Here is a 16,544-nt window from a genome sequence, read left to right on the forward strand (position 1 = left end):
TCTCAAGAAAAATACTGCGAAACCTTGATACAAAGAACACAAAAAATGATTATTCATTACCCTGGTATATCACTGATGATATTTAATTAGGGGTCATTCGTAAAGTAGAATGTACCTACGCAAAAAATTGAGTATTTTTTGAGGCCCTACTTTGTGTGCGCATATCGTACTACAGTAGACTTCACTCCAGTCGGATCTTTTGAGACCGTAAAAATTGAGGGATATCCGAGTTGGATGTTATGTGTTTCAATTATTGTGTCACAATAAATATTCAAAAAATCATCTTGAGTTGAACGGTTATCCGGATAAGATGCGACTTGGGATGAGTCTACTGATGACCTTACCTACGCAATGTTACACCGTGTAAGTTACATAACCTAAATCTGCGTAAAAGTCAACTCTGTCGAGAGCGTGTCTGGCTGCATAATTTGAACATAAAAGCGAGTGTAAACAAAATCATCAGGGATTTTGAAGTCAGCCTGGTAACGGATACTGTTTCCTGCGCACCCTCCCTCGGCCAGCATTTGAACATCATGGCATTGAAATAAAGTTTGAATCCCTGCTGAGGGAGGATTGTGTGGAGAACAGTATCCAGTTACAAGGTCGTAAGAATCAACTCTAAACTGTTACACAATAGCTCACATTCAATTATTTCAATTCTATAGATTTCACTTCAATTTATAGAGTGAAAGTCGAATCTCTAAATTGGAATTGGATCTTGCTGGACCACGTTCCAAAAGTTTTCAGTTAAGATTTTGATGCAAAAATTGAAAAGGAACTAATTTTGACTTAATAGTCATATCTAACACCACAATGGAACCTGGCTGGTTATATTGTTTTGAGATTTCTTTCTGGGGAATTTTAATCCCAAATGACAATTCATCAATTTTAAGGGGAACACGGATCAGTTGAATTCATTTCTCAGCAGTAATGGAGTGTTTCTAATGGATTTTGTGCAGTTTTTCTCAAATGACGGATTTCTATGTATGATTTGCACCACATCAAAAAAAGTTCTATGACATTCAAATATCGTTCATCATCAGTAATTTCAGAATTATCAAAAAGAATACTGTAATAATACTAGTCTATTGTGTTTCACAAACTCTTATTCATTATTTGACAACAACTCAGGGAAAAATTTCACTGGTTTCATACAAGTAAGGGGTAGAGTCTATCATATTTCTCAAACCCTTTCTCAGCATTTGACACCAATTCAGAATTTTACAAGTCTCAATTTGACTGCAGTAAGATTCACCTGTATTTCTCAAATTCTAACTCGGTGTTTGACACCAACTCTGACTAGAATTTTACCATCATCAACTTAACAGAGTAAGAAACAGAGTCTACTGTATTTCTTGGACTCCTAAAAGTCTACAGTATTTCTCAAACTCTAGCCTAATTCAGTATTAAGACACACACCAGTAGAATTTTACCAGTTCCAAATTTAGAGAGTAAGACTACTTTTTTTCACAAACTAGATTACTATTACTAGATATTTGTCCATAACTCGGCAAAGTAGAATTTTACAGGTCTCAGCTTAACCGAATTAGAGGTGCGTAGGCTGAATTCGTCATTAAAATGAAAAACTCGACATATACAATATTCAATATAACATTATTAATGAAAATGAAAATATAACAAATTTAAAATATATAGATATAGTTATAAATTAAAAGTGGCAGGAATCATCATTATTGTTATCATTGGAAAGTTGTAAAGCTATATATAAGAATGTAAGAATTGACAACTTGACAAAGTTTGTGTTAGTTATACCCAATCCCTGTAGGTGGCAATACGAGTATTACTTTAACCCCAGTTACCGTATTTTCCGGTGATTACGCCGACTCGGCCAATAAGCCGAGGGCAGTCTTTTAGCCCATAATACATGGATTTCTTAATGCATCGCTCAATAAGCCGGAGCCCTTCATCAGGAGATTTTAATTCACTGATTTGTCAATAAATTTGTCTTAATTGACGATGTATTAGGCTGACAGCTGACGCGGGTATATACAAATGTGCTAGCGCTGCGGTATTAGATTGCCGCTGTGAGTTGATGAAAGAAACAAAGTAACAAAATAGTTCTAAATAAATTATTGGTAGTAAATAATGACCTCAAATAAATATGGAACACTTATCGATTTTTATGATCTTCAGGAGCATTAGAGTGACATAGTTCGGGAAGTAATTATTCAAGTCAGATCATATCCGTCCAATAAGCCGATCATGATATTTTGGGGTGAAAATCTGAGGCTAGAAAATCAGCTTATTAGCTGGAAAATACGGTATTCTTTAACCCCAGGGCTAACTCAATAATTCATTTTCAATTGAGTTAACCCCCGGGTTAAAGTTAATACCAGTCTATAAAACTGGGCCCTGGATTAATTTGACCCTCTGTACTATCCAAACATTTAACTGTATAGGATAGAGCAGAATTCTAAACGTTTTCTACGCCCAAACACTTAGTGCCTGTAGGTGGCATTACTAGTTTGGAGCAGAGTTTTAAAACCTTTTTAAGACCAATTGTATACCGTATTAGTTCCTGTCGGCGGCTGTAAGTGGCAAAATCCCCTATCTACTGTCATTCAGGCTATGAATTCTACTTCTACTTGCTGCCACTAAATGGCAGTGGCACGTGTTACTACCGTTTAAAATGTTGTTGGTTGTTTAAATACTGAATATCCAATAAACAAAAATATACCATTGCACATCATACTACTCAGCCTTTTCTTAACCCAATGGAAAGTCAACCTCATGGGTGATGAGGGATCCAACACACATGATATCAAATTATTGAATATATATGACTTTTCTACTTGGTGTTTGGTAAAGTTTACACTAATTCAATGAAAACTGTAATGTAGAAATGTAGAAATCTTCTGGTTAGATATTGTATAAATACAGCTCTGGTAACGAATGAGGAATATATATATATATATATATATATATATATATATATATATATATATATATATATATATATAAAAGATATAAAAAACATTGAATCTACGTCATTTCTAGCCAATGGTGAATCAGTTATAGGGGTATGGAAGAACAGTACAACATACAATCAATATCAAATACAGTTCAGCTGCTGTTGGCATATTTACGACGAAATTCACACAAACAACACAAATAAACAATACATGTGGGAAAATAGCTTCGTAGCCATGTACATATATTTTGATTCTGGTGCGGAATTCTGAGGACCTTGGTGTCTAGTTCATCTGAAGCTAATGGGTTAAAATTCTACTGTAATGATTTTTTTTTGTAGCAGACAAAAAAAGCGTCGGGCGGATTTGGGTGGCTTGAGACGTAGTACGCAGGGCGGATGCAGATGACTTGAGAGCTAATAGGTTGAATAGTAAATGGGTTGATACTGAATCAATCTATTCAATCCTAATTTTCTATTAATTGAATTTCTATTCACAATGAACCTCTTTGACAACTAAAAATAGTCCCAGCTTGGCTATTTTCCCACCGGATGCAGCCAATCTAGGAAGCTATTGCCCTAGACTAATCATTAACAAATGATTATTCAGCATATTTCGTATTCGCGGAGTGCGTTCACGTCAACCGTCACTTCTTCTGACCGTGTTACCGTCACGTGCGGAAAGTCTCGCCGTTTATTTTTCTCTGATTTCCGTTTGCCGGTGCGTTGCCCAGATGTCGACGACGAAGCCATCGATGATGATCGAGACGATGAACCCGCCGCCGATAATCTACCCTTCAGACGATCTTTGATCTTGGCCGCACGGTTTTTACGGAATTGTTTATCGTCATTCGGGTGTTGTCGGTGCTCGGGTGATTTCGATCGCAGCTCAACGGAATTTTTATCGTGGAACACGCGATCCGGCGAACACTGTTCCATGTTGTCGACGAGGGCGCTAGTGGCCAGGCGATGTTGACGCCGGCGCCACCACACTATTAGCGGCACGACCGTTATTAACGCGATCAGAATAACTACGAATACGGCTAATGTGGCGGTACCCGCTCCGGAACCTACAAATATATAATACTACATTAAGAGCGTGAATGTATCATATGAACTAGCAGTCCAGGGACACCACGCCCATTCGAGAAGTGGTACAGAATGAGGAAATTATAGCGTTATAACAGTAATAAATCAAATAAATATCAAACTGTAATAAGAGCCCCACTTTTCATGAATGGTTCTATGAGTAACTAGAAAGAATCTTTCTATGTGGTCAGGTTAGAAAAAATTTTGTTCGAAGACACTCAGTGACAGTTACGAACTCTACCATTCAACACCAGACCACTGCCACGTGAGAACAAGGCTTGTACGCCGATACGAGGTCACAGTCTACGTTCCCTCCTAGTTGCCGCGCCAATCCATTACTACTCCGTTGCATAATCGTCTCATCAACATACCTTAACATCATATTGCAGTGCAAGTGTGACACAGAGGCAGGATCATAACGAACGAACCGGATCGTTGCAAGCGTTTGATTTCAACCATATACCAGGGTTCGTAGCCTCAAGACCAACCAAAATTCAAGGCCATTTGAGATGCACATTCAAGGCTTTTTACCCCCATGAAAAACATTTTCACGGCAATATTTCCTCGCTTCATCCATTCAAAAACAATCAAAACAGCTAACAGGGTTTATTATGCCACTGCTGACCCGAATTCACTGATATTCACTGACACGGCCAACAACAGCAACTTCAAGAAATTTGATAATTTTGAGCCAGTGACTGAATGCCTACACTAATGACTTTTTAATTGGTTGAAGTACAGATTTTCTTGGAAATATAACGGAAAAAATAAGTGTGAAAACTGTATTGGGTTGAATTCAAATGATGGGAGAAAACTTACTTTTTGCAAATAATCAAGATGGAAATACCAAGAAAAACATCTTTTAAAAAAATTAAATCTGATGTTAACACCAACCAGATGTTTTTGGCGGGATTTTTGGCCTCATATCATAACCAAATACACGTTTTTAATTTAAATTTCATCAAAAAAAGTTTTTTAGGCCTACGATATACAATACAACAAGTAGCGGCACACCTCAACGAGTAAGAATTCTTTTTTTTAGAAAGGCCAATCACCACAGCCATATCGGTGCGCAAGAGTCAAGGGACTCAAGATGTCATATCCCGATATGACATCAGGCAGGAAAATTATGATTTTTTTACAGAATTCCTTCAATTTCTTCTTCTGAAATAAATCAATTCTTTCTTTCAACAAACTCAGGAAAGCGCAACAAATTTCAGACTACCTGAGCAAGTTACAAAGCTATCTTATATCAAATAACAGAGAAAAGTGGGAAAATGAAGTGCAAGTCGAACCACTAAAACATCGTGGTCGGTGTTGCTACGCAACCCGACCACAAAAATACAATGTTTCTATGTACACAGTACAATCATTCTTTTTAAGTAACCCAGACAGGGAGACGGCACGAACACATACTTCAGATCACATTTTTTCCTGTGTCTCACTCATTGATTTGAATGCATAATCAAATTGAATCGGATTTGGTGATGTTTTGTTCTTTTTTTGAAACTTTGCACAGGGGCTTGCCACCAACTACATTATCAGTAACACATTTCCATAATCAAATCTGCTTCATTTAGAAGTTTATCTGACATTATCTTTTTCATGTATTAAGCATCCAAGAAAACGAATATGGCCGCCAGTCGTATAAAGTCAATGAAATATCAAGAAAAGCCATAAATACACTTTCTCAACTTCCCAATTCAAGCTATAACTTGACCCAAGTGGAACAAAAATATAGAGAAGCTTTTTTATCAGATAAATGCTGGTGGGGGTAGAGCTGTGATGAGATTCAGAATACTTACTCATTGGAGAACAGCTATATGAACTTGAAATGGTCACGTTGCTGTCGATGAAATATGGTCCTGGTGAACTTTCAACATGGAACTCGGCCTGTTACACAAAAATACGCAACAATCAGCTCATTACCAATAATTTTTCAAGTAAATTTGAAGTAGAAAATCATCCAAATATAATAAAATGATGTTACCAATTCGATAAGATTGACTTCTCTACATTAAGTGTTTGGTATATCAATTTACAGTAAATTGAAATGAAACACTTGTTAAAAGTAGATTCTCTAACCAAAATACAGAATAAATTGAAATACAGATGACCTGTGTAATTCCAGTAGAACCTACTTAATAAATCCGGATCATTTCTGACCTATGAAATTCATCTAGTTTGTAAGAAATTTAGATGAAACATCATATTTTACATGCATAAAACTGTGGACTGTAAATAATACCTGGATTAAATTAAAACCTGGCATATATGATTTGGAGTATGTGGGTTTGACTAGTGGAACCTCGTTGATACAAGTTCCCGGGGCAATTATTTGTATTAACGAGAATTTGTAACATGCAATTTGACGTAAATTTCCTGCCGATAGATAAAGAAAATAGAGAAAGATAAAAGAGAGATAAAACGATTGAATGGTTTAAACTCAAATTTGGTCTGGTTCGGTTTAGGGAAGCAAACGTTCTTCAGGATGTCAAACTTTATTTTTATACCACACATGTACTATGTCCAATACAGGTGATCCACTCAATCAGCAATTGTATTAACGGTATTGATTTATATACTATGGAAATGAGATATAGGGACTAAACATTTTCATAGTTTTAACGAATTTTACATATCATCATGTTTGTATTAAACTGATTTTTACTAGTATTATTTATACAAAATTTAGTCGGGACATACAAAAATCATTCTGGCTTTTGTACTGGCTTGTGTACTAAACTAAGTGTGAGTAGGGGGGGTATGGAGGGGTCTGGGTGGAGGGGTGATGGAGTGTGGGTGGATGGAGCAACCGAGGAGTGTAATTACCTTTATATGCAGAATGTCATGGGTGAGTTTCAATAAAACGACGTATATTTTCACTTCATGCGGAAAACCGTGAATAACAAGAATTTCATGTTGATTAATGAACGTATGTGTCCAATCAATACTGGATGTCGTTGACTGAAATATCAATGAATACAAATATAGCTGCAAAGCAGCGATAACGGGTTTTCTGCACAGTCTTAGAATCCTGTTCAACGGTGGATTTCGACGAAGCATTTGATAAGGCACAACATCAGCCATTACTAAACAGGCTATTAGGAAACAGTATCAATGATAGGTTGCCCAAATAGCTCAGCAGTTATCTCTGAACGAAAACTTGTAGCCGAAATCAACGGAACGCCTCATCTTGGAATAAGTCGGTCAAACTAGTGGAGTCACGCAAGGTAGTATCCTAAGTTGTCTTCTGTTTAATGTCCTGACAAATGACATACACAGTAATCCAACATATACCAGACCGAGTAAATTTCCAAATCGACCTTAACACGCTGTTCGACCAAAAAACTTAATGTTCCAACAAGAAAATCTTGTTCGAATGAAAATAATTCTGTTTGATCGAACAATACGCTTTTTACTTGAACCAAAAATTTTCTTCATTCTGACAAAAAATGTGTTCGAATAAAAAGTTATGTTATTGTTGAAATGAAAAATTTTTAGTCTCGGCAAAAAAATTTGGTCGAGCGAAAACAATTTTTTCGAACGAATGTTTGAATGAAAACGATTCTGTTCGATTGAACGAAATACTTCATACTTTCGGTTCGGAGAAAAAACTTTTTTCAATATACTTGTTCGAACGAAAAACTTAATGTTCTGACAAGAAAATTCTGTTCAAATTAAAAAAGATTCTGTTCAATAGAACGATTGTTCGAACGAAAAACCTTTCGTTTGGACAAAAAAAAGTTTGTTCAACTTTGTTCTTACGATTTTTTCAAATTGGTTCAATCGTATAGAATATTATTGGTTCGAACGAAATAAATTTTGTTCCGACGAAAGAATTTTCAAGCGAAAGGTCTTTTGAACGAAAAAAAAAGATATTTCTGGTGCTCCGCAGTAACTTAAAGCCGGACGTAGGTTGGTCTTGTGACACGATGCGATCCTCGCGTTGCATCGCAAGTTTCGGTGCAAGTCGGTTGCAATACGATTGTGTGCGACTAGTTTCTGCCAGTCGCAAGAGCGTCGGTTGGTTGTGACAGTCGTGTTGCGTCGCAGAAAGTTGAACACGTACGACTCCATGTGACTGGCGTTGCTGAAAGATGAGGACGCCAGTGATATGACGACTGAGTTTCAAGTCATCAAAACGTCACGATATGTCAACATATTTATGTTGACTTGATGCGATATATCGCGATTTATCGAGTTGGAACGCGACAACTCGAGGCCCTTTATCGCTTCCGTAGATCTTTCATTAAGTAGATCACTAGAATGATCGCTTTAAAATCTCTTTAAAAAAAAAATAATCGGCCAAAATGACCTTAATATTCGACACTATATCTACGGAAGCGATAAGGGGCCTCGAGATGTCGCATTCCAACTCGACAAGTCGCCATATTTATGTCGACATACCGCGATAAATCGCGTCAAGTCGACATGAATATGTCGATATATCGTGACGTTTTGACGACATATTTCGTTTTCTCGACCATTTTCCTCGCGACAAGTCGACATATTCATGACGACTTGAAACTCAGTCGTCATATTACTAGCGTCCTCATCTTACATTTAGACATGTCTTCAAATGATGGCTTGTCCCATGGAAAATGAGCAAAAAAGCGAAATTTGTCGTGAAAATGTCACGATATGTAGACATATTCATGTGGACTTGACGCGATATATCGACATAAATATGGCGACTTGTCGAGTTTGAAGGCGACAACTCGAGGCCCTTTATCGCTTCCGTACTATATCAGATTAATCGACTTCAAAATAGGCGAAAGCATAAGTCTTTATTACGTTATTAATTGGCCTAATTATTCAAAAGCTAATAAAGTGGGCGACAAAACCAAAAAAATTAATTGTCGCGGGCGATAAAACCAAAATAATCATTTGTCGCTGGCGATAAAACCAAAACATTGAATTGTCGCGGGCGACAAAACCAAAAAAATGAATTGTCGTGGGCGAAAAAACCAAAATCTTGAATTGTCGCGGGCGACAAAACCAAAATATTGAATTTTCGCAGGCGACAAAACCAAACTAATGAATTGTCGCGGGCGATAAAACCAGAATATTGAATTGTCGCAGGCGATAAAACCAAAATATTGAATTGTCGCGTGGGACAAAACCAAAATATTGAATTGTCGCGGGCGACAAAACCAAACTAATCAATTGTCGCGGGCGATAAAACCAAAATAATGAATTGTCGCGGGCGATAAAACCAAAATATTGAATTGTCGCAGGCGATAACACCAAAATATTGAAGTGTCGCAGACGATAAAACCGCGACAAAAAAAAAAATTGTCGCGGGCAATAAAACCAAAATAATGAATTGTCGCGGGCGACAAAACCAAAATGTTGAATTGTCGCGGGCGACAAAACCAAACTAATGAATTGTTGCGGGCGATAAAACCAAAATAATAAATTGTCGCGGGCGATAAAACCAAAATATTGAATTGTCGGAGGTGATAAAACCAAAATATTGAATTGTCGCGTGGGACAAAACCAAAATATTGAATTGTCGCGGGCGACAAAACCAAACTGATGAATTGTCGCGGGCGATAAAACCAAAATAATGAATTGTCGCGGGCGATAAAACCAAAATAATGGATTGTCGCTGGTGATAAAACCAAAATATTGAATTGTCGCAGACGATAAAACCAAAATATTGAAGTGTCGCAGGCGATAAAACCGCGACAAAAAAAAAAATTGTCGCGGGCGATAAAACCAAAATAATGAATTGTCGGGTGCGACAACACCAAAATAATGAATTGTCGCGGGCGATAAAACCAAAATAATGAATTGTCGCGGGCGATAAAACCAAAATAATGAATTGTCGCGGGCGACAAAACCAAAATTATTGTTTTGTCGCGTTATTTTAGTTTTGTCGTTTTGTCATAATGTCGCCCTCATTTGCATATACGTGTTTTTTTTACGCATGGCCCTTATCAGCCACCATACTAAAGCCTTAAGGTCGCGTAAAACTCGATAAACACTTCAAGCGACACAGCGAACGATCTCCTTTCCCCAACAGCGAACGCTTAACCTAGTAGAGGCTACTAGCCTATGTAGGCCTATGTAAATGCGTAGGCCTAACATCCGGACAGATTGGTCGTAGGTAGGCCTATTGAATAACAACCCACCTAAATATCGTAAATTTTGTTTTGAAGTTCAATCCAATGAGTCCGTTGATAAACGCAACAATTATACTGTGTTTGTTTGAGACAGTAAAGCTCAGTACCGGTAGGCCTAAAGCCGCATCAAACTCGATAAACACTTCAATCAAGCGACACAGCGAACGATCCCTTTCCCCCACAGCGAACGCTTACTCCGAATGTCAATTGTGAGTCCAGCATACGGAAAGGATTGTGTTATATACTTGTATTTAGTAAATACCTTGTGCATTTGACAATGATCGGTATGTACTGTAGGAAATATAGAGTATTGATGGCATTGATTTAGAGGTTGAAGCCCGCGGCTGAATAAAGTAATATATTCTTTTATTTTGATACCTCGTCGACATAACAGCTTTTCTCCACTATATCTCTTCGGCGTGTTTCGTTTCATCTTCACCCGTCAAGGGATTCGAACCCACTACGCTAAAGCTGTTCGCCGAACCCCTTGACCTCACGAGTCGGAGTCGTTGGAGTCGTTACTAGCCGACCAGAATCCGGTCGTACCAATCACAGCGCTTGTAACAAACGACTTTAGGCTTCTATTGGTTTTCCCATTTAATGGACCAATCAGCGAATGTTTTACTGAACAAGGAAGTATTTCGCAAATCGATATATGACGTCACGCGCAACAGCACTAGTAATGAAATCACGCTTCGTGAGGCCTGGGGGCTGGTGGAAGCGAGTTCGGGGGTGTGATACCGGACCCCTGGCAAGCGAGGATGGTTTCGTTTAGGCCTACGACTCCCCGGTACACTTATGATTTATCTTAGTAAATACACGGTTAATTTGATAAAGAAAAATAGGTATTGCTAAACTAACTGCATGACGCCCGCAGCCAAATCACTGGTAGTAATAAATTAATTTGTATTCGATTTGATTCCCATGATGAGGTGAAACTCGCAGCTGATCCCCGGAACGACGATGTAGTGACACACGTCGATTCGTCGATGTTTACGGCTCGACAGTGCTTTTAAAATCTAAAGTAGTAAATTTCCTGTATATCGGTAATACGATTTGATGAGGAAAATGGGCTATTGTTAAAATTAGTTTTTAAAAACCGCGACAGAATGTGCAATCTTTGGGCAATAAATTTGTTAATTTATGCTTGAATTGATAATCGATGTGACAAGAAACGTGTGGTAGATTTCGGAAAGAGGACTTAGAAAAACATGTCGGCTCTTTGAATGGGACTCAATTTTCGACAGTGCTTTTGTAACGATGATTCTTCGAAATACGCACGGGGTATTTGTAGATCGAAGTGAGCTGAATGATATCAGACGGATTGTATCGACAACAGCGTCAAGGTAACAAAGCCTTTGTTCTTTTAGTAAAAATAGTGTGGAAGAAAATAATAATAATAATAATCACGCGGATATCAATAGGGTTTTCTGTGAAATAACAGAAAACCCTAATAATAGAATTGGTAATACCATGCTATCATATAACTTTAAACTAACATCAACGTCGAGCGAATATTCGCTAACCTTTTTTAAAACAGAGAACATAGCCCGCTGCGCTTGGTTTGCTAACGCTTTTCGGCACTGAGCAAAAGACCCGGTATGGGAGAATAGTATACCCAAATACTTATAGTTATATACTAACTCCAACACTCGACCGTTTATATTAAACTCCGGAGGGTATCAGAGTCTTCGTTTCGAGAACATCATTACTTTTGTTTTTTCGCAATTTATTTGTAACTTCCATTCTTTACAATAAACATGCAGGTTGTCAATCAATTTCTGAAGTCCCTGTGGACTCTCGCTCATAAGTACTGTATCGTCTGCGTACATAAGGATCATCAATTTGACCCATGCATCATTACGCATGCGCAGATTTAGGGAGGGACAATTTTGAGCATCTAAATAGCCTTCCAGTTCATTTAAATATATTGAAAAGAGCACGGGGGACAAATTTTCTCCCTGTCTGAATTTCATAAAACTTTCAAAGGCATCTGTTTTACTATCATTAGAAAATACACATGACTTGATGCCCTGGTACATGCTTTATATTACATTTAGAACTTTGCCCGTAACACCACTATTGATCATCTTATGCCACAAAGCCTTTCTCCATATGCTATCAAAGGCACGTTTGTAATCTACAAAAATGCGGTAAAGCTTGCGATTACTATTCAAAAACATATCCACAAATGACTTAAGGGAGTATATATGGTCCAGAATGCCGTGTTCATGTACATGCATCATTTCCCTACAATGCGTCAAGGTAATTACCAGCCAATAAAGTTAGCAATCATAATCAGGTCGACTCAAGTACCACAGTTACACCGTACTGTAGGTTAGATGCAATGTAGGCTAGTCCTATGTCCATTATATGCTGCACTTTGGTGATACTATCATGTTTTCTCAAAAAACAGAAGGTGGGAAACTGTCAGTATTGAGAAGGTTACCCAGACGGTTTCAAGTGAAATGAGGGACTGAGCAGATGTACAAAATATTTTTGGTTTTTACCTGAATATCTAATGTAACATCTACAGGATTGTGACATCTGTTTATTACGCCCGTTATCTGCACCGGATACTGATTATTAATCTTATAATCGCAGGAAGAGACATAATTCCTGAAATCACAGTCGCTATCTGAAAAAAATGTTTACACAATAACTATGATTATGACGAGTTATTTTCAATTATTGTTTATTTTTTGGGTTCCCGAGGCTTTATATAGGGTTGCTGATGTTTTTGACTTACTTGCGCAACAAACGTCTAATGCCTGGTTTAGCAATAAGAGCATAATTCCTAAAACCACATTCTGCAACATCAGCAACATTTTTACTGCTTCCAGTCAATCGATAGATTTTCAAATCCCATTTACGACAACCTTCATAATTCAGAATCAGTTCACGAAATGGCATTCAATCAATTAACAAATTCTGCTATCGAAGATTTGAAGCACGATGATTAGTTCTGGAATTCAGCTCAATTGAACCAAATCGGTGCTGAATAGTTCTGCCGCGGTGTCTCTGTAACATAAAATCATCCCTGGTATATTACCACATCAGTCTCAAGTGATATTTAAGAGGCGATGTGTATGGTACATCCTAACAACAAAATCCCAATTTTTTGCCTTCAGGTAGGCCCTATACCCTTTTCAACTTTTTTCATACCTCTTAAGCAAAAGAATACTAAAGGTGAACCCATTACCAAACTCTTTCATATTAATGTTGTTAAAAGCTTTAACCGCTGGAGGCCTATTTGCTGTTTAGCCTAGTCTAATTGCCTATCTGCTTTTGGATTCAACATGCTAAATAAAAATGGTTGGTGTTTTCCACTGGAACAATGCTAAGTTATTCTGCTACAATCACAGAAACTGTCATGTGCTATGAGTACAGCTACGATCTGTGCAGAGGTATCACTAGAAATAGACAAATTGTATATGCCTATTGGTAATTCAATATCCAACTACTGGTGGCCAAACAAATAACTGGGTGATCCCAATTCCATATGTACCGTAAGGAGATCTATCCTTTGATAGCACTGAAAATTGTTAAATCTTGGACTATAAGTTTAATGCTGTTGATATTTACCTTAAAAACCATCTCCAATCTACGAATGAGGACTGAAGATACTAAGATGGCTGCTGAGCGTGTGACAATTGATTGATAACTAGGGGTCCAGGGACACTATGCCAACTTGAGAAGTGGTTTCAGATGCTCAACAATTTCAATATTCAACGCCCCATCCAATGACCTCGAAAAAATCCAATGACCTTGAAACTCACCACAATTATAGAACATGTCAGCAACTACAATTTTGTAATTGATTGTGGTAACAAAATATGCCTAGTTACCAAAATGATATGGAAATACTAAGTTATTCTACTATTCAACGCCCCCTGGTGACCATATGCAAAGCCCAATGACCTTGAAACTCACCATAGTCATAGAACATATCATGAGCTACAACTTTGCAATTGATCATGGTGGCAAAATATGCCTAGGTACCAATATGATAAGGAAATACAAAGTTATTCTACTTCAACGCCCCCTAGTGACCATAATAGAATAACCAATGACCTTGAAACTCACCACAATCATAGACCATGTCATGAGCTCCAACTTTCCAATTGATTGTGGTAACAAAATATGCATAGGTACGAATACAATATAGAAATACTAAGTTAGGCCTATTGTATTGTTCAAGGCCCCCTGTTGGTCATATACAAAAACCAATGACCTTGAAACTCGCCACGATCATAAACTATGTCAAGAGCTACAACTTTCCAATTGATTAATGTAACAAAATATACTTACGCATCAATATAACGTGGAAAAACTTTTTTCCACCTACGAATGAGTACTGATGACACCAAGATGGCCGCCAATTGCGTCATAATTGCCTGACCAAGAAATACCTGTCTCGGGTATAAAGATCCCATTCCAAAGAGTACCCATCAGCAATTGCAATGAAAAATGGCAAACCATTAGGAAGCTACAGGACTCAGAATTCAGGCCAAAATTGACATTTTTGGGCACAAAAAAGATTACAGAACGGCCATCTCGAGTACAATTGACCCAATTTTTCTTAAGCTGATGGGCCCTTGGGAGATACAAATAGCCTATATACGAAAGATCAAGGTAATTGATAAAAGCGTCTTCAAAATTTCCCTCAATAACTTCAACAAGAGCCCCAAGGGGCACTATGGCCACCCTGTCAGCTTTTCATAAAATGGCAAATGATGCATTCTGTGGTTGAATTTGTCCTAATACACTCCCAGCTCATTAACTTAGTCAATCCCAGGCTAATATCGTGTTTTCATAAGTAGCACAGACCATAGAACTCAAATCAATGGAACGCCAACTCACACGAGACTTCAATGTAGTCAATACTGTGAGCATTTTTTTGATTTGATTTTTTGATCTATGCACAGACATTGACTGGAGTTGGCAGGAACAAATACCTCAGATAAATCTGTTCCCTTGGTCGTATTGAGTTGAATGTGGAATAGAATTGAATTTCCTAAAATTTGCTCAATAAAACAAAATTGAATTTGATTTGCTATTTTACCTTGTTCAATAAAGTAAAATTGAATTGGATTTGATATTTTTTGCAGAACAAGAGCCCCAAGGGGCACAATGGCCAGCCTGTCAGATTTGCTTTTTATAAATGATGTAATCTGTTGGTTATATTTATCAATATACACTCCCTGCTCAATATCATTTACATAGTAAAATCGTGTGTTAACACAGACAGCAGGAACGAATGTAATATAGAAATACGAAGTTATTGTATTGTTCAACGCCCCCTGGTGGCCATATACAAAAACCAATGAGCTTGAAACTCACCAAGATCATAGACCATGTCATGAGCTACAACTTTCCAATTGATTGTGGTAGCAAAATATGCATAGGTACGAATGTAATATAGAAATACTAAGTTATTGTATTGTTCAACGCCCCCTGGTGGCCATAAACAAAAAACCAATGAGCTTGAAACTCACCTCGATCATAGAACGTCATGAGCTACAACTTTCCAATTGATTATAGTAGCAAAATATGCTTAAGTATCAATTATGATGTGGAAAAACTTTTTTCCACCTACGAATGAGTACTGATGACTCCAAGATGGCCGCCAAGTGCGTCGTAATTGCCTGGTCAAAAATACCCTCTCGGATATAAAAGATCCCTTTCCAAAGAATACCCATTACAAATTGCAATGAAACATGGCACACCATTAGAAAGCTACAGTACTCAGAATTCAGGCCAAAATTGACATTTTTGGGAACAAAAAAGGTCACAGTACAGCCATCTTGAGTCCGATCGACCCAATTTTTCTCATGCCGATGGGCCCACGGGGGAAACAAATATATAGGAATTATCAAGGTTATTGATAAAAGTGTCTTCAAAATTTCCCTCGAAAACTTCAAAAATGTGTAAAAAGTGCTGATTTTGGCGAACAACAATGGCTGCCAGTCGGCCATCTTGAATCTGACAGGGCCAGTTTTTGGCCTGAAGATGTGTCTAGGGTAGATACACGTATAAACCAAATATCAAGACATTACCTTGAAGCCTCTTCAAAACTTTGGAACTCTCACGAACTATCTAGATGGTTATCTCTCGACCTCAATAGCTTCAAGACCCATCTCAAAACAACTTTGTTCCATGCAGCATACCATTAACTCTCGGAAAGCGAATTGTATTTAACATTTTTTTGGCAGAATAAAATTTGATTGAATTTGCAATATGGGCACATGGCTAATTAGCATATCAAGGTCATACACCCGATTTGGTAAAACCATTTTTTTCGCGAACCTTGCGCAATTGTCAAGGATGAATTTTCTGTAAAGCAAATAAAAATTCCTCCCAAACACCAAATCAACTAAAGATTTCATAGAAAT

General features: G+C 37.6%; 1 protein-coding gene across 1 annotated transcript; it reads right to left on the bottom strand.

Annotated features, from left to right (window-relative positions):
• Positions 1–3,018: 3,018 nt before the first annotated feature.
• Positions 3,019–13,070, bottom strand: LOC141911080 (uncharacterized). Its single transcript, XM_074802041.1, has 5 exons — positions 12,899–13,070; positions 12,660–12,787; positions 6,851–6,985; positions 5,824–5,911; positions 3,019–3,999 (listed from the first exon to the last, which is right to left on the bottom strand). Exons 1-5 carry the CDS (start codon positions 12,975–12,977, stop codon positions 3,536–3,538), a joined length of 894 nt encoding a protein of 297 aa, XP_074658142.1. The 5' UTR covers positions 12,978–13,070; the 3' UTR covers positions 3,019–3,535.
• Between the last annotated feature and the right edge of the window lie 3,474 nt (positions 13,071–16,544).

The sequence above is a fragment of the Tubulanus polymorphus genome, chromosome 9 (genome assembly GCF_964204645.1).
Source record: "Tubulanus polymorphus chromosome 9, tnTubPoly1.2, whole genome shotgun sequence".
Lineage (NCBI taxonomy): Eukaryota > Metazoa > Nemertea > Palaeonemertea > Tubulaniformes > Tubulanidae > Tubulanus > Tubulanus polymorphus.